Source organism: Gorilla gorilla, chromosome 18 (genome assembly GCF_029281585.2).
Source record: "Gorilla gorilla gorilla isolate KB3781 chromosome 18, NHGRI_mGorGor1-v2.1_pri, whole genome shotgun sequence".
In the NCBI taxonomy this organism is placed as follows: Eukaryota; Metazoa; Chordata; class Mammalia; order Primates; family Hominidae; genus Gorilla; species Gorilla gorilla.
The window spans coordinates 30,559,863-30,578,165 of NC_073242.2; the positions used below are offsets into that span (position 1 = coordinate 30,559,863).

The 18,303-nt window shown below is 47.9% G+C and overlaps 1 protein-coding gene across 1 annotated transcript in view; it reads left to right on the forward strand.

Annotated features, from left to right (window-relative positions):
- Positions 1-18,303, forward strand: part of LOC115933079 (titin-like) — a 135,926-nt gene that overhangs the window by 97,656 nt on the left and 19,967 nt on the right. The window contains 2 exon segments of the mRNA XM_063699593.1: positions 2,217-2,400; positions 15,170-15,255. Of these exon segments, the coding sequence (XP_063555663.1) occupies positions 2,217-2,400; positions 15,170-15,255 (270 nt within the window).

Consider the following 18,303-nt stretch of genomic DNA (forward strand, 5'->3'; position numbering starts at 1 on the left):
GTATGTAAAGTAAATAAAGCTGGGCACGGTGAGTAATCCCAACACTTTTGGAGGCCTAGACCAGTGGATCACCTGAGGTCAGGAGTTTGAGACCAGCCTGGCCAACATGGTGAAACCCCATCTCTACTAAAAATACAAAAATCAGCCGAGTGTGGTGGTGCATGGCTGTAATCCCAGCTACTCGGGAAGCTGAGGCCGGAGAATGTCTTGAACCCGGGACGTGGAGGTTGCAGTGATCTGAGATTGCGCCACTGCACTCTAGCCTGGGTAACAGAGCGAGACTCCATCTCAGAAAATATATATCAATAAAATAAATAAAATAGTCCCTCTTCATCCTGCATCCCTAATCTTTAATTCTTCTCTTAGAGAGCAAGGGTTAGCAAATCTGGCCCACTGCCTGCTTTTTATATGGCTCTTGAGCTAAGAATGATGTGTGTGTTTTTAAATAGAAGAAATCTAAACAGGAAGAATATTTTATGACATTTGAAAATCGTATTAAATTTAGATATCAGTGTCCATAAATAAAACTTTATTGGAACATGGCCAATGTATTTTTTTTTTTCTTTTTTTTCTGGAGACAGGGTTTTCCTCTGTTGTCCAGGCTGGAGTGCAGTGCCACAGTCATGGCATGGTAGCCTCCAGCTCCTCGGCTGAATCAATCCTCCTGCCTTCTGAGTAGCTCCTGGGACCACAGGCATGCAGCACCATGCCTGGCTAATTTATTGTTATTTTTATTTTGTGGAGACAGGTCTCACTATGTTTCCCAGGCTGGTTTCAAACTCTTGGCCTCAAGGAATCCTCCCGTTTTGGCCTGCCAAAGTGCTGGGATTACAGGTGTGAGCCACCGCACGTGTCCTGTTCTTTAAAGCATCATCTACAGTTACTTCACCTCGGCAGGGCTGAGTTGGTGCCATGGCAACTGTAAGATCCATAAAGCTGAAAAGATTGACCGTTAGCTGTTTAAGGAAACATATGCTGACTTCTATTAATAGTTTGATGAATGTCTTCCCAAACTTTCAGATTTGCAGATAAAATGTATGCATGTGCATATTTTGTAGTGGTTTTGGGGGTGGCTGACAGCGGGAGTTGTTTTAGAAAAAAATTAAGCCAGAGCTGGGCACGGTAGCGCATGCCTCTGTAGTCCCAGCACTTTTGTAAGCCAAGGGTGAATGGATCGCTTCAGTTCAGGAGTTCAAGATGAGCCTGGACAACATGATGAGACCCCTGTCTTGATAAAAAATACAAAAATTATCTGGGCATGGTGGCACGTATCTGTAGTCCCAGCTACTTGGGAGGCTGAGGCAGGAGAATCGCTTGAACCCAGGAAGCATAGGTTGCGGTGAGCTGAGGTCGCAGCACTGCACTCCAGCCTGGGCGACAGAGCGAGACCCTATCTCAAAAAAAAAAAAAAAAAGAAAAAAATTAAGCCATTGGGCTGGGCGCAGCGGCTCACACCTGTAATCCTAAAACTTTGGGAGGCCGAGATAGGCAGATTGCCTGAGGTCAGGAGTTTGAGACCAGCCTGGGCAACGTGGTGAAACGCCATCTCTACTAGAATACAACAAAAAAAAAATCAGCCAGGTGTGGTGGCGGGCGTATGTAATCCCAGCTACGCGGAGGGAGGCTGAGGCACGGGAATTGCTTGAACCCGGGAGGCAGAGGTTGCAGTGAGCCGAGACCGTGCCACTGCACTCCAGCCTGGACAACAAAGTGAAACTCTGTCTCAAAAAAAAAAAAAAAAAAGCCATTGCATACAAACTGTTTCGCTGTGGCACCATCCTTTTATTCCTTTACACACTTGTATGGTTCCCTCCCTACCTCTTGTCATTCAGGTTTTTGTTAAAAAATAACCTTCCCCATTACCTTTGTTAAAATTGCAAAACTCGCACACTTGGTACACCCGTTCCCCTTTTTGCTGCGTTTTCGCCATTCAGCAAGCACTATTCTACTAGTGTTCGTTTCTCCTGCGGCCCTTCCCCAGCTTTTAGCTCAGCACCTGAGGCGTGGCAGGCCCTTTGCACATGCATGTTACAGGACCGTGTGCACAGGTTCAGCTGCTCCTGGATGCTGTTATCGCAGGTGCGTGTCCCACCTTCAGACCTGAGTTTTGCCCGCCAGGTGTTCGTCGGCTCATTCCTCCTTTAGTCTTCACTCTGCCAAGCTAGGCAGTCTCACACATGTGCACTGACGTGGCCGGGTGTCCTCTTTGCCCACAGACGCGAATCTTGGTCACGCAGAGCATGAGCTACTTGCCGCAGGTGGACGTCATCATCGTCATGAGTGGCGGCAAGATCTCTGAGATGGGCTCCTACCAGGAGCTGCTGGCCCGAGACGGCGCCTTCGCCGAGTTCCTGCGTACCTATGCCAGCACAGAGCAGGAGCAGGACGCAGAGGAGAACGGTAGGGGCAGCCCCAGGGTTCCACCCGCTCAGGGTGTCTGTCACCTTGAAGGGCCACATTGGCCTCTTTGAGGTTGCCACCAGCCACTTGGGGAAGGCGGCTCATCAGGGCATGAGGGTGGGAGCTGGATGGAGCCCCCTAAAGAAGCAATGTAGAAAACCACCTTAGTCCCTGCAGCGCTGAATTGGGAGAGAGTCTCGGTGCTTTATGGCCAGGGGACGGGAGCACCAGGCTTCAGCTCAGCTGACCTCAGGGCACGGTCTAGCGCCTTCCTGGAACATGACCTTGGACCTGATGAGTTTCAGGGTCCTTATGGCAAAAATGGGAATGATGGTAATTAAAGTCCTGGCTCTCGGGGCTGAGAGAAACTGAGGACATACGTGACACAAGAGATGTGAGGGTCGTGAGGTGAAGCACGGAGTTAAGCTGGCAGGCTCGGGTTGGTGACGTCTGGGTTCAATCCCCGGCCGCTCATCTCCCCAGCTATGTGACCTCAGGCCTGCCCTTCAGACCCATCTGAGCTTCACTTTCCTCCCTCATAAAGCAGTTCAGCAGGGCCAGACGTGGTGGTTCCCAACACTTGTAATCCCAACACATAGAGAGGCTGAGGTGGGAGGATCGGATCGCTCCAGCTCAGGAGTTTGAGATCATCCTCGGTAGCATGGCGAAACCTCATCTCTACAAAAAATACAAAAAATTTGCCAGGCACAGTGGCTCACGTCTGTAATCCCAGCACTTTGGGAGGCCGTGGTGGGTGGATCCCTTGAGGCCAGGAGGAGTTCAAGACCAGCCTGGCCAACACACTGAAACCCCAACTCTACAAAAAAAAAAAAAAAAAAAAAAAATTCAGATGCTATTAAGTGCTTTGGAGGGGAAACAAAAAAGACAGTGCCATGGGCCGAGGAGTGATGGGTGTCATTGTGGCAACTCAGGCAGGGGATAGGGAAACCCTCTCTGGGGAGGTTGCATTGGTATGGGAAGGAGCCAGCAGGGAGAAGATCTGGGAACAGTGTTGTGGGCAGAGGGAACAGCCAGTGCAAAGGCCTCAGGACCAGCATGAGCTCAATTTGTTTACAAAACAAAAAGGGTGGTGTGGCCAGACCACGGTGTGCCAGGACGTGGGGGGCAGGAGAAGAGGTCAGCACAGTGATTGTCCTGCAGGGCCTTCCAGGTGGGTTTTGGTCTAACTGCCCTGGGAAGCCACTGAGTGTCAGAGAGGCAAAGTGACCAGCCCCAGGATACACAGCAGCTGCTGGCAGGGTTGGTTCTCAAGTTGGTCTCTGAGTTTCTCATCCTTTGCCTGGGGTGGGAGTGGGAGCTCCTTCTCTGCAGAGATCCCAGTGGTCTCTAATAAGTGCTTTTTTGAGATGTAATTCACACACGTAGGCTGGGCGCAGTGGCTCACGCCTGTAATCCCAGCACTGTGGGAGGCTGACACAGGTGGATCACCTGAGGTCAGGAGTTCGAGACCAGCCTGGCCAACCTGATGAAACCCTGTCTCTACTAAAAATACAAAAATTATCCTGGCATGGTGGCGCACACCTATAGGCCCAGCTACTGGGGAGGCTGAGGCAGGAGAATAGTTTGAACCTGGGAGGCGGAGGTTGCAGTGAACCGAGATCGTGCCACTACACTCCAGCTTGGGCAACAGAGCAAGACTTAGTCTCAGAAAAACAAAACAAAACAAAACAAAAATTCATACAACATACAGTTAACCCACTTAAATCACACAATCCAACCATCACCACAGTCAGGTTTAGAACTTTTTTTAATCACCCCCAAAAGAAACCCCAATCCATCAGCCATGACTCCCTGTTTTCCCCAGCACCTCCCAAGCCCTAGGCAACCACTAATCTTTCTGTCTCTGTAGATTTGCTTATTCTGGACATTTCATATAAATGGCATCACAATAGGTGGAATGTTGTGACTGGCGGCTTTTACGCTTAGCGTGATGTTTTCAAGGTTCATCTATGTTGTAGCTTCATTTCCTTTTATTGCGGAATAATATGCCATTGTGCAGATAGACCATACTGTGTTGATCTGTTCACTGGTTGATGGACATTCAGGTTTTTTCCACTTTCTGACTCTTGTGAATACTGCTGTCATGAGCCCTGGTGGTTTTAAAGGAAAAGTTGGTGGCCAGGTGTGGTGGTTTGTGCCTGTAATCCCACCACTTTGGGAGGCCAAGGTGGGTGGATCACTTGAGGTTAGGAGTTCAAGACCAGCCTGGGCAGCATGGTGAAACCTCGTCTCTACTAAAAGTACAAACATAAGGTGGGATGGTGGTGCACACCTGTAGTCCCGGCTATTCGGGAGGCTGAGGTGGGGGAATCGCTTGAGCCTGGGAGTCAGGCTGCTGTGAGCCAAAAGCATGCCACTGCGCTCCATCCGGCCTGGGTGACAGAGCAAGACCGTGTCTCAAAAAACAGTTGGATTTTTGTTTCTTGCCAGTGCGTGATAGCTGACATTCCCTTCAGCTTTTAAATTATTTGATTAGACTGAATTTCTGCATGTTCATTCCCTTGTGGTTGGGAAGTTCTACCTTGAGTCTAGCCTGTTTCTTCTTGCTGCAGAATCCCCCTTTGTCTGTCTCTCAGCCCGAGCAATGCATTGTTGCAACTTCTTGGTGACTTTTTCACTGACCTGCTTGGCAGGCTACTTTTAGGTGGCAATACCCTTTGTGCTCTCTAAATCAAAATGTGTGGGTTTAGCTGAATCTTTTGCCCAGCGTGAGGTCTGTCTCTCTACCCTTCCGTCCAGGTGAGCAAAAAATGTCCTTAAATGTCCCCTTTCTTTCCGAGCTGCTAGAGTATCCAAGCAGTGTATACAGAACATGGAAGGCTGCCAGATGCTTTGTGGTTTTTGTACACATCAGCACTTAATTTGGTGATGCAAATGCCGCCCACCACCCTGGCACCTCGTGCGTTCATTTTCCCAGTTTGACCTCCCCACCTCCTGCCTTTGAGGTTACATAGAAGTCCTTGGCAGTGGGTCTTACATCAAACTGGGGCACCCCCCTCTCTCACCACCCACCCTTTTCCATTGCTCTGGAGGGGCCCTGGCTATAAAGTCTTGACATCAGGGTCTGGTCTTGCCCAGCCTTAGCCAACTCGAAGCGCCAATGACCTTGGGTTTGTTTAAACCACATTTTTGGCTCTTCCTAAAGGGGAACTTTTTTCCTTGTTGGATTAATCAGCTCTTTTTTTTTTAGAACACCCAGGCTGAAGGGGTGCAGGTGTTGGTATTTGGTTTGGGAGAATCCTTGAGGGGGGATGGGCAGGAACCAGGCTTGTGAATGGGGCCATACCGACCTCTCTCCCGGGATATTCAGTTTACTGATTTCTAAGAAATATATCTTTTTTACTGTTTGTCTCCCTCTCTCCTTTTTTTTTTTTTTTTTTTTCAACTTTTAATGGCATTCCTTCTATTCCTAATTTATTCCCATGCCATAAGCTTTTGTTTCTTCAATTTCTTCTGGGATATATTTTTCTTCTGTGCAGCCTCCCCTTCCGATTTAGGAACAGTTTGTTCCCTTTCAGGCAGGATCATCTGGATGTGGCAGGGTGAGCTCACGTATGGGTTAATCCGACCGACCCTGAGCTCTGTAGGTCCGGCGACGCAACTCAGGTGCTTTCTTCAGTTGGATATGCTCAAGGACCAGAGAATCTGCATCTGAACCCTTAAGTTGAGTGTGACTCTCTGTATTTTTAAGCATGTGCAGCAGAAATTCAGTGCTCTTTTTGGGTCGCCGACCTTGTGGCCAGCCCCACTTCTTGGCCTGGGTACATCTACCAACTGCACCATTATAAAGTCAGAATGATACATGTTGTTTCTGTAAAGTGGCATCTTTCTGATACTTTGTGGCCTTTTGTATGTGCATACCTTTGATGGCCTGGGCGCTTTCAGGAGTGTTCTTTTTCTTTTTCTTTTTTTTTTTTGAGACGGAGTGTTGCTCTGTCGCCCAGGCTGGAGCGCAGTGGCGTGATCTTGGCTCACTGCAAGCTCTGCCGCCCGGGTTCACGCCATTCTCCTGCCTCAGCCTCCCGAGTAGCTGGGACTACAGGCGCCTGCCACCACGCCCGGCTAATTTTTTTTGTATTTTTAGTAGAAACGGGGTTTCACTGTGTTAGGATGGTCTCGATCTCTTGACATCATGATCCGCCTGCCTCGGCCTCCCAAAGTGCTGGGATTACAGGCGTGAGCCACTGCGCCTGGCCTTTTTTTTTTTTTTTTTTTTTGATACAGAGTCTCACTCTGTTGCCCAGGCTGGAGTGTAGTGGCACGATCTTGGCTTACTGCAGCCTCCACCTCCCGGGTTCCAGAAATTCTTGTGCTTCAGCCGCTCGAGTAGCTAGAGTTACAGGCATGTGCCACCACGCCCGGCTAATTTTTGTATTTTTAGTAGAGATGGGGTTTCACCATGCTGACCAGGCTGGTCTCAAACTCCTGGCCTCAAGGGATCCTCCTGCCTCAGCCTCCCAAGGTGTTGGGAAAACAGGCCTGAGCCACCATGCCCGGCCTCACAAATGTTCTTAAGGTGAACACGAAGATTTGAACCTCTTGATCTGCATGATTCTGTGGTGTTTTCTGGATAAAGTGAATAGTGAACCATTTTCACAGATTGCCTCAAGCACCTTAGGGGAACAGATTTTTAAGGGATTTAAAAAAATGGCTCATTAACCTTCATACCTGGAAGGTAAAACACCTCTTCATGACTCTGGTTTCTTTCTTAGGAACCTAATACCTAGAGCAGTGGTTTTCCATCAGGGGCAAGTTGCCCCCACCCTGGGGACAGTTGGCAATGTTTGGAGACATGTTTGGATGTCAAAACTGGAGTGGGGTTTGCCCCTGGCAGGCAACCAGGGTAGAGGCCAGCGATGTCGCTAAACATCCTACAGCACTCAAGACGAATTCACCCTTACCCTGCCCCCCGTGACAGGGAATCCGGTCGCCAGGACATCCAAAGCACCATGAGCAAGAAACCCGGTGTGCTCCGACTTCACACTGCTGAATTCTTCCCTTGTCCTCTTGGGAGAAGGATCTTTATTCCAACAATGTGGCCATTTTTCTCTCTTAAACATTTTATTTATGTATTTTTATGTTTTTTTATAGAGATGGGATATCACTCTGTTGCCCAGGCTGGTCTCGAACTCCTGGGCTCAAGCGATCCTCCCACCTTGACCTCCCAAAATGCAAATGCTGGGATTATAAGCATGAGTCGCGGCACCTGGCCTGTGGCCATTTTTCAAAACCTTGCTTGAACCATCTGTTAACCTCATGGCAAATACTTTTCCCTCTTAAGTATTTACCGAGTTTTTCTTAATGATTATAAAAGCAACATGTGCTCATCGTAGACATTTGCAAACTACAAAAGAGTACAAAGAATCAGGAAAAAAGTGGCTCATAACTATAATGCCAGGACTTTGGGAGGCCAAGGTAGGCGGATCACCTGAGGTCAGGAGTTCGAGACCAGCCTCGCCAACATGGTGAAACCCCATCTCTACTAAAAATACAGAAATGTCAGGAGGCTGAGGCAGGAGAATCGCTTGAACCCCAAGCAGTGGAGACTACAGTAAGCTGAGATCGCACCAATGCACTCCAGCCTCAGTGACAGAGTGAGACTCCATCTCAAAAGAAGAAGAATTAATTAATTAATTAATTAAAAATAAAAATAATAGCCATCTTGGCAACAATTCATGCTGCCTAAATGAGGAGGCAGGGCGAGCTGTGGAGCCCTCTTGGGGGCCTGGTCAGCAGGGTACCTGTCCTCCACCCCCTAGTGCCTGGTACCCCTGGGGTGAAGCCAACTCAGCATGGAGACTGAGAGCCTGCCAAGAGCAAAAGAGGTTTTCAGGAGAGGACCTCAAGAAGCCTGGTTCCAACGCCAGCATGAGCATCTGGTTCTCAGTCAGTGTTCCTCCTGGGCATTCTGCAGGAGATCATTTCTTTTCTTTTCTTTTCTTTTGAGACAGAGTCTCACTCTGTTCCCCAGGCTGCAGTGCAGTGGTGCGATCTCAGCTCACTGCAACCTCCGCCTCCTGAGTTCAAGCGATTCTCCTGCCTCAGCCTCCTAGGTAGCTAGGATACAGGTGCCTGCCACCACGCCCGGCTAATTTTTATATTTTTAGTAGAGACGAGGTTTCGCCATGTTGGCCAGGCTGGTCTCGAACTCCTGACCTCAGGTGATCCACCCACCTCGGGCTCCCAAAGTGCTGGGATTACAGGTGTGAGCCACTGTGCCCAGTAAGTTTCCATTTTAAACACTCCACAGTCTGTATTTCCTATGAATTGGTACTTGGATCTACAGACTTGTTTGTATTTATGTTCAATCTTTTTGCCAAAAAATATTTCAAAAATGGTGTTGAGCGTGCTTTCCTCACAGACGCACAATGACCAATTGTCTCTTTGTGGTATCAGCAGCCATTGGTGCTTGATGACAGGATCCACAGTTCATTAGGAGTGCTTCTTTATTTCTGTTTGGTGAGGTGACCAGGTCACCAACCCTTCCCAGTTCACCTGGAACTTCCCCCGTTTTGGCACCTTCAGTCCCATGTCCCAGGAAACCACTCAGTCCCAGGACAGCTGGTCACCCTGCAGGAAAGCCATGTTTTAGGCAGTGACTCTTCCCACCCCCACTCTGCCTCCCTTTGCCATAGTGGGCAGAGAAGTAGGAGACAGGATGTGGATAATGGGCTGGAGAATGCAGGGCGAGGGGTCTGTATCTAGTGGCCAGTCTTGGGTGTAATTGACACCTTAGTAGTTGTCCACCTAGTATCCGCTTTCACCTTCTTGCAATCCCCTGATTTTTGATTAGGTAATGGTCCCTACCCACAGCCCACATGCTTCACGGGCACTGATGCTAGCCCCAGCTTCCATGACCAGCTGCTCCCTTCCAGAACCCAGGACGAAGCCGGTCAGTGCAAGCCAGTCCCCATGCCACACCTTGGGCCAATAAATCACAAGGGGTAATTTGTCAGAGGCATTTGGGAAAACATTTCCTTATTCTTTTTTAAAAAAGTTATATTTACTTTTATTTTTTTCATCTAGAATTTCTGATGAAGATCACTCTTTAAAATATGTATATGTGGCCGGGAGCGGTGGCTCACACCTGTAATCTCAGCATTTTGGGAGGCCGAGGCGGGCAGATCACGAGGTCAGGAGATTGAGACTCTCCTGGCTAATATGGTGAAACCCCGTCTCTACTAAAAGTACAAAAAATTAGCAGGGCGTGGCATCGTGCGCCTGTAGTCCTAGCTACTCGGGAGGCTGAGGCAGGAGAATGGCGTGAACCTGGGAGGTGGAGCTTGCAGTGAGCCAAGATCGCGCCACTGCACTCCAGCCTGGGCGACAGAGCGAGACTCCGTCTCTCAAAAATAAATAAATAAATAAGTAAATAAAGTATGTGTATGTGTATGTACGTATGTACACACACACACACCATTCAACCATTGGCTGGGCATGGTGGCTCACACCTTCCTGCACTTTGGGAAGCTGAGGCAGGAGGATATCCTGAGCCCAGGAGTTTGAGACCTGCCTGAGCATCATAGTGAGACCCCATCAGAACAAAAAAAATTGTTTAATTAAAACATATATAATTGAATTTTATTTTATATATTATATATATGTTTATATATAGACCATATATATGTATATATATAATTCAAATAGTTGAATTTAGGCTGGTCAAGGTGGGTCACACCTGTAATCCCAGCACTTTGGGAGATTGAGGCAGGTGGATCACACCTCAGGTCAGGAGTTCGAGACCAGCCTGGCCAACATGATGAAACCCCATCTCTACTAAAAATAGAAAAATTAGCCAGGTGTGGTGGCAAGCGCCAGTAATCCCAGCTACTCAGGAGGCGAGTTTATGTTACTTTGTGTAAACATATGCTTTCATTCCTCTCAGTCAGAGATACCTAGGAATAAGATTGCTGGATCAATTTATCTTTACATTTTTATTAAACTTTCCAACTGCTTTCCAAAGTGGCAGGCCCCATTTTACTTTCCTACCTGCAATGTGGGAGAGTTTCTGTTTCTCCATATCCTCACCACTTATTATTCTCTTTTTGAGTATTAGTCATCCTAGTGGATATGAAGTAGTATCTCATTATGCATTGCTTTTCTTAAAGATCTGGTCTCACTCCGTTGCCCAGGCTGGAGTACAGTGGCACAATCATAGCTCACAGTAGCCTCAAACTTCTGGGCTAAAACTATCCCCCCACCTCAGCCTCAGCCTCCTTAGTGGCTAGGACTAAAGGCACACACCACTGCGCCTGCCTAATTTTTTACCTTTTTTTTTTTTTTTTTGAGATAGAGTTTAGCTTTTATTGCCCAGGCTGGAGTGCAACGGTACGATCTCGGCTCACCGCAACCTCCACCTCCCGGGTTCAAGCAATTCTCCTGCCTCAGCCTCCCAAGTAGCTGGGATTACAGGCATGTGCCACCATGCCTGGCTAATTTTGCATTTTTAGTAGAGACAGGGTTTCTACATGTTGGTCAGGCTGGTCTTGAATTCCCGACCTCAGGCGATCTGCCCGCTCTGGCCTCCCAAAGTGCTGGGATTACAGGTATAAGCCACCATGCCCAGCTCTCTGGGTTCTTTCCTTCCTTCCTTCCTTCCTTTCTTTCTTCTTTCATTCTTTCTGTTTTTCTTTTTTTTTTTTTTTGTAGAAGCCACAGGAAGAAACAAATCATGAGGGGATGCTTTGACAAGCTACAAACACTGGAGTCATAATATACCTGTATTTAACTTGGTAAATCCAACTATGCATGTTTGAATGTGAGAGAGACAGAGAAAGAGACAGAAATGAGACAGACAGAAAGAATAATGCTTTAAATAATGCAGGGGTTTCTGCCCTCCACTCTGTAAGAACATAGAACCCATGGGCTGAATAGAAGGAGGAGAGGGCACAGCTGTCCTTCCCTCAGCCTGTCTCAATCCAGGACCTTCACATTCCCTATGCTCAGCATGACTCCAGCATTTTGTTTTTGTTTTTGTTTTTAAGACAGAGTCTCACTCTGTCACCCAGGCTGGATTGCATTGGCACGATTTCAGCTCAGTGAAGCATCCACCTCCCGGGTTCAAGCGTTTCTCCTGCTTCAGCCTCCTGAGTAGCTAGGACTACAGGGACGTACCACCACACCTGGCTAATTTTTTTTGTATTTTTAGTAGAGATGGGGGTTTTAGCTTCGTGGTCAGCCTGGTCTCAAATTCCTGGCCTCAAGTGATCCACCCACCCCAGCCTCCCAAAGTGCTGAGATTACAGGTGTGAGTTACTGCACCCTGCTTATTTATTTTTGAAAGACGGTCTCACTATGTTGTCCAGGCTGGACTGCAGTGGTGCCATCAGAGCTCACTGTAGCCTCGAACTCCTGGCCTCAAGGGATGTCCCTGCCTCAGCCTTCCAAGTAGCTGGGACTACAAGCACACAGTACCTCATTGGCTATTATAACTTTTTATATATTTATTTATTTGTTTGTTTATTTTTTCAGACAGAGTTTTGCTTTTATTGCCCAGGCTGGAGTGCAATGGCGTGATCTCGGCCACCGCAACCTCTGCCTCCCGGGTTCAAGCGATTCTTCTGCCTCAGCCTCCCGAGTAGCTGGGATTACAGGCATGCATCACCATGCCTGGCTAATTTTTTTTTTTTTTTTAATTTTTTTTATTTTTAGTAGAGATGGGATTTCTCCATGTTGGTCAGGCTGGTCTTGAACTCCCGACCTCAGGTGATCCACCCACCTCAACCTTCCAAAGTGCTGGGATTACAGGCATGAGCCACCGCGCCCGGCTGGCTATTATATCTTTAACACATCTCCAAGGTTTCCTCATCTCCATTTTGAACAGAGAGGGCTTCAGCAGGTAACAGCATCTGGCCTAAATGTATTTTATTTCTTTTGTATATGTTTTGTTTTGTTTTCTGTTCCTGTTTTTTTTTTTTTTTTGACACGGAGTCTGTGTCATCTCGGCTTACTGCAAACTCCATCTCCCAGGTTCAAGCAATTCTCCTGCCTCAGCCTTCCAAGTAGCTGGGATTACAGGTGCGCACCACCACGCCCAGCTAATTTTTGTATTTTTAGTAGAGACAGGGTTTTGCCATGTTGGTCAGGCTGGTCTTAAACTCCTGACCTCAGGTGATTCACCCGCCTCGGCCTCCCAAAGTGCTGGGATTACAGGCGTGAGCTACCGCACTCTGCCTATAAAAAATTTAAGGCCAGGTGTGGTGGCTCATGACTGTAATCCCGGGACTTTGGGAGGCTGAGGTGGGCAGATCACATGAGGTCAGGAGTTTGAGACCAGCCTGGCAACATCGTGAAACCCCCGTCTCTACTAAAACTACAAAAATTAGTTGGGTGTGGTGGCACGCGCCTATAGTCCCAGCTACTTGGGACTTAAAGCAGGAGAATCTCTTGAACCTGGTAGGGGGAGGTTTCAGTGAGCCGAGACCGCAATAGTGCATTCCAACCTGGGCGACAGAGCAAGACTCCATCTCCAAAAAAAAAAAAAAAAAAAAAAAAATCCAGTTTATCACCTGTATCACAGGCAGTACTGGTGTTCTGCTGTTTTCTGGTAAAATCTTCACTGCATGTTTTAAAATTTGTGGTAATGTACCAAGTATCACAGCCAATTTGTTAATCTTCCTTTCTTATAAATGATACTATTAGTTTTGCCTCTTTTTTTTTTTTTTTTTTTTTTTTGAGACAGAGTCTTGCTCTGTCACCCAGGCTGGAGTGCAGTGGCGCGATCTCGGATCACTGCCAGCTCCACCTCCCAGGTTCACGCCATTCTCCTGCCTCGGCCTCCCAAGTAGCTGGGATTACAGGCGCCCACCACCACGGCCAGCTAATTTTTTGTATTTTTAGTAGAGACAGGGTTTCACCATGTTAGCCAGGATGGTCTCGATCTCCTGACCTTGTGATCCACCCGTCTCGGCCTCCCAAAGTGCTGGGATTACAGGCATGAGCCACCGTGCCTGGCTTTTTTTTAAATTTTAAGACGGAGTTTTGCTCTTGTTGCCCAGGCTGGAGTGCAATGGCGCGATCTCAGCTCACTGCAACCTCTGCCTCCCGGGTTCAAGGGATTGTCCTGCCTCAGCCTTCTGAGTAGCTGGGATTACAGGCATGTGCCACCATGCCTGGCTAATTTTTGTATTTTTAGTAGAGACGGGGTTTCGCCATGTTGGTCAGGCTGGTCTCGAACTCCTAACCTCGTGATCCGCCTGCCTCAGCCTCCCAAAGTGCTGGGATTACAGGCGTGAGCCACCATGCCCAGCCAAATCTAGGGCTGGAACATGGCTGCAGCATACAAATAGAATTGAATTCCATAGTTTTGTTAACCCTGTTTTTTGTTTGTTTGTTTGTAGTTGTTGCTGTTTGTGAGACAGAGTCTCGCTCTGTCACCTAGGCTGGAGTGCAGTGGTGCAATCTCGGCTCACTGCAAACTCTGCCTCCCGGGTTCAAACTATTCTTCTGCCTCAGCCTCCCAAGTAGGTGGGACTACAGGCGCCCACCACCACACCCGGCTAATTTTTGTATTTTATTAGAGACAGGGTTTCACCATATTGGCCAGGCTGGTCTGGAACTCCTGACCTTGTGATCCGCCCACCTCGGCCTCCCAAAGTGCTGGGATTACAGGCATGAGCCATCACACCCAGCCCCTGTTTTGTTTTTGTTTTGCTTGTTTCTTAGGGTTGTTTTTCTATTTATGGTAAAGGCATTGGCTTTCCATTTGTAGCATCAATAGAATATTTCCTGTTTACAATAACCGTATGTCATAGTAAATGGTAAAGGGATTTAAAGCAGTGGTTTTCAGCTGCCAGAGGCCTGAGAGAGTTTGGGCACACTCTGTGTGATCGGGCAGAAGGCCTGTGGGAAGTTTAGCTGAGGACAGGGCCAGGAAAGGTGATGGACAGTGGGGGTCTGTCCTGGTCACCAGGCCCCTGGGTCCTGCCCACCTGCTTGGAGCTCCCCACCCATCACACATGATGCTGCCAAGCCCTCTGGGTATTGTGGGCAAATACCTTAGGAGAGAAGCTGATGAACTTTGTTTCTTGAAATGCACAGATTCCTTGGACATCCCTGAGAGGTCAATCATGAAAGTCAACTTGGTTTTCTCCCCCTCATTTGGGTTCAGAATTTAAAGTCCACACACACAGGCAGTAAGATGATATAGATAAGGACCTCATCACTCGGTTTCGGATGTTAAAATGTCTAGGTGGGTTAGGGGTGATTTGAGATCACACAACCTTGTGCCACAAAGAGGAATTCCCAGGCCAGAGGGAGACATTTTATTGCCATGTTATGATCTTATCATTGAGTTGAAAGGCAATCTTGTTTCATTTTGGATTATTTCTTATGTTTATGTCTTATAAGGGCACTTTGAATTTCCAAGCAAATAATAATTTTGAATTAGCTTTTAATCATTGACTTCTAGCACAGTTATATGATCAGAAACATGCTGTGTGATTTGATTGCTCTCAAATATGTTGAGATTTGCTGGAACAAAATAAGTCAGGTTAATTTTTGTAAATATACCATGCATGCTTAAAATGAATGTATCTACATTTGTTCCTGAGATACAGGTTGATGGACAGATGGCTACATGGATGTGATGGAGATGGTTTACTATCGGGACCTTCCGCATCCTGCTGATGTTTTGTTGCTTAGGATATGAATGGCTGAGCGGAGGCTGTAAAACCTGGCACTCTGCTTGGGTATGAGGTTCTTCCTGCCATCCTGCTATCATTTACTTTTTATGTTTTGTCGCCAAAAGTGACCTTGAGGAACCCTGGGAGCTCAGGAAGGAAGGAGCGCCCAGAAGCAGGGACAGGGAGCTGGTTGGGGAGGACCAGAAATCAGGTTTGTGAAGGTTCCAGAGAGGACCTGTCCTTGGGAGGAGAGTGGGAGACTGAGATGGGGGAGGGGTCATTGGAATGATGCGGGAGCTGCTTGGCATTGTCCATTGTGAGGCACCACCGGGGTCATCAGGGATTGGTGGAGAGGGAGTATAAAGCCCCAGGGTTGCTAAGGGAGGGCCCAGACCGAAGAAGGTTTGGTGGATAGCAGAACCTTTGTCTCCCTCTGATTGCTCCTAAGCCTCACGCTCCCTTGCCCGCTCCCTTGCCCCGCGAGTCCTGTTGCTTCCCTGATCTTCTCCGTGACCTGTAGCTAAACCTTCCACCAGCGCTTGAGAACTTAATTTGAACCGGATCCTTTCCCAGACCCCTTTCTTCTTCTCCTCCTCCTCCTCCAGGTGCCCAACAGCCCCCTTCTCCTCCTTTCCCTTCCCTTACTTCCCCCCTTCCCCTCCCCTTCCCCTCCCCCTCCCCTCCCCCTCCCCTCCCCCTCCCCAAGTCAGATCCCGGCCAGTCCCCGTCCCCTTCCCTCCCCCCTGCCCTAAGCCACCTCCACCTCTGTCCTGGCCGCCTCAGGGCGCCCTGAAAGGACCAGGACATGCGGGTGTGGTGGATGCTCTTTTGGCTCCTCTTTTTGCTCCTGCTGGAATTTATCAGCCATCAGTGCATCTCTGTGAGTAGACGCTGGACCCGTGGGGTTTCTTCCTTTTTACTGGGCTGTGTCACGCGGCATGAAATTACACAGCTCAGGCCTGTAATCCCAGCACTTTAGGGGGCCGAGGTGGGCAGAGGCAGATCACTTGAGTCCAGGAGTTGAAGACTAGGCAGGGCATCATAGCGAAACTCCATCTCTACAAAAAATTCCAAAAAAGATGAGTTGGGCCTGGTGGTGCGTACCTGTTATCCCAGTTACTGGAGAGGCTGAGGTGAGAGGATCACTTGGGCCCAGGAGCTGGACGTTGCAGTGAGCCGAGATGGCCCCGCTGCACTCTTGTCTCTAAGAAACAAAATGGACCAAAACAAAGTGAAATGTCATTTGATTTGTGTCATCTGGTTTGATGACTTTTTTTTTTTAAGACAGAGTCTCACTCTGTCGCCCAGGCTGGAGTGCAGTGGCAAGATCTCGGCTCACTGCAACCTCCGCTTCTGGGGTTCAAGCAATTGTCCTGCCTCAGCCTCCTGAGTAGCTCAGATTACAACGCCTGGCTAATTTTTGTATTTTTAGTAGACCACCACGCCTGGCTAATTTTTGTATTTTTAGTAGAGACGGGGTTTTACCATGTTCGCCAGGATAGTCTCCATCTCTTGACCTCGTGATCCGCCTGCCTCAGCCTCCCAGTGCTGGGATTACAGGCGTGAACCACCGTGCCTGGCCAAAATATATAACCTTAAGTGTAAGTTTTACTAACTTTGGAAAGTACATACACCAGCATAAACCAACCCCCTTTCAAGATCTACATTATTTTATTTATTTATTTATTTTTTTTTTGAGACAGTTTTTCCCTTGTTGCCCAGGCTGGAGTGCAATGGGGCAATATCAGCTCACCGCAACCTCTGCTTCCCAGGTTCGAGCGATTCTCCTGCCTCAGCCTCCCGAGTGGCTGGGATTACAGACATGTGCCACCACTCCCAGCTAATTTTGTATTTTTAGTAGAGATAGGGTTTCTCCATGTTGGTCAGGCTGGTTTTGAACTCCCGACCTCAGGTGATCCGCCCGCCTCGGCCTCCCAAAGCGTTGGGATTACAGGCGTGAACCACCGTGCCCAGCCAAGATCTACACTATTATGTCACCCCAGAAAGTGAACTCTCACTCTTCCCAGCCAGTCTCTTTCTTATCATAGGTTAGCTTGCTTATTCTGGAATTTCGTGTGTACAGATGCATGCCATGCCATAGGTACTCTTTTGTGTCTGCTTTGTTCTGCTCAACACCATGTTTCTGAAATCATTACCATTGTTGTCTGGTTCTCTAACTCCATCATTTCCATTTCAGACTCAGCATATGCTGAGTTCAACCTGTTGAAGGGCTATCTCTGTTTAATTCACCATCTTGAAAGAAACATTGAAAATTGAGATGTTTTCAAGAATATATAGTCAAATCCTGAGGAATCCATGTAGAAATGTTATCACGAGCTGTCTGAACTTACTCAGGGGACGTCTTCGTCTTCACTCACATAAGAGTCTAATGGAATTAATATCAACAGTCTTAGAGAAATCCCACACTATTCATGCCATTTTCATGATCTCCACCTTGGTAATTTTTTTTTTTTTTTTTGAGACAGAGTCTCGCTCTGTCACCCAGGCTGAAGTGCAGTGGTGCGATCTCGGCTCACTGCAACCTCTGCCTCCCGGGTTCAAGTGATTCTTCTGCCTCAGCCTCCCAAGTAGCTGGAACTATAGGCGCATGCCACCATGCCCTGCTAATTTTTTGTATTTTTAGTAAAGATGGGTTTCACCGTGTTAGCTAAGATGGTCTCAATCTCCTGATCTCGTGGTCCACCCACCTCGGCTTCCCAAAGTGCTGGGATTGCAGGCGTGAGCCACCATGCCCGGCCCACCTTGTTAATTTTTAAGCACTAAAATTTGATACTTATTTGTGAATGAAGTAATCTCTTCATTGTGTGTTTTTTTTTTTTTTTTTTTTACTTATGCTGAGCTTTAAATGACAAAGATTCCTATAATCCAAGAGAGAAGTATTATTTAGAGGGATTCTTTTACCATGTGATATATAATAAATGCATCCAATGCTATACATCAATTTAAAAAACAAGTAAATAACTTTAAAGAAAAGATAACTACTGGCCAGGTGCAGTGGCTCACACCTGTATTCCCAGCACTTTGGGAGGCCGAGGCAGGTGGATCATGAGGTCAGGAGTTGGAGACCAGCCTGGCCAAGATGGTGAAACCCTGTTTCTACTAAAAATACAAAAATTAGCCGAGCGTGGTGGCAGGCGCCTGTAATCCCAGTTACTCAGTAGCTGAGGCAGGAGAATCGCTTGAACCCGGGAGGCGGAGGTTGCGGTGAGCTGAGATCATGCCACTGCAATCTAGCCTG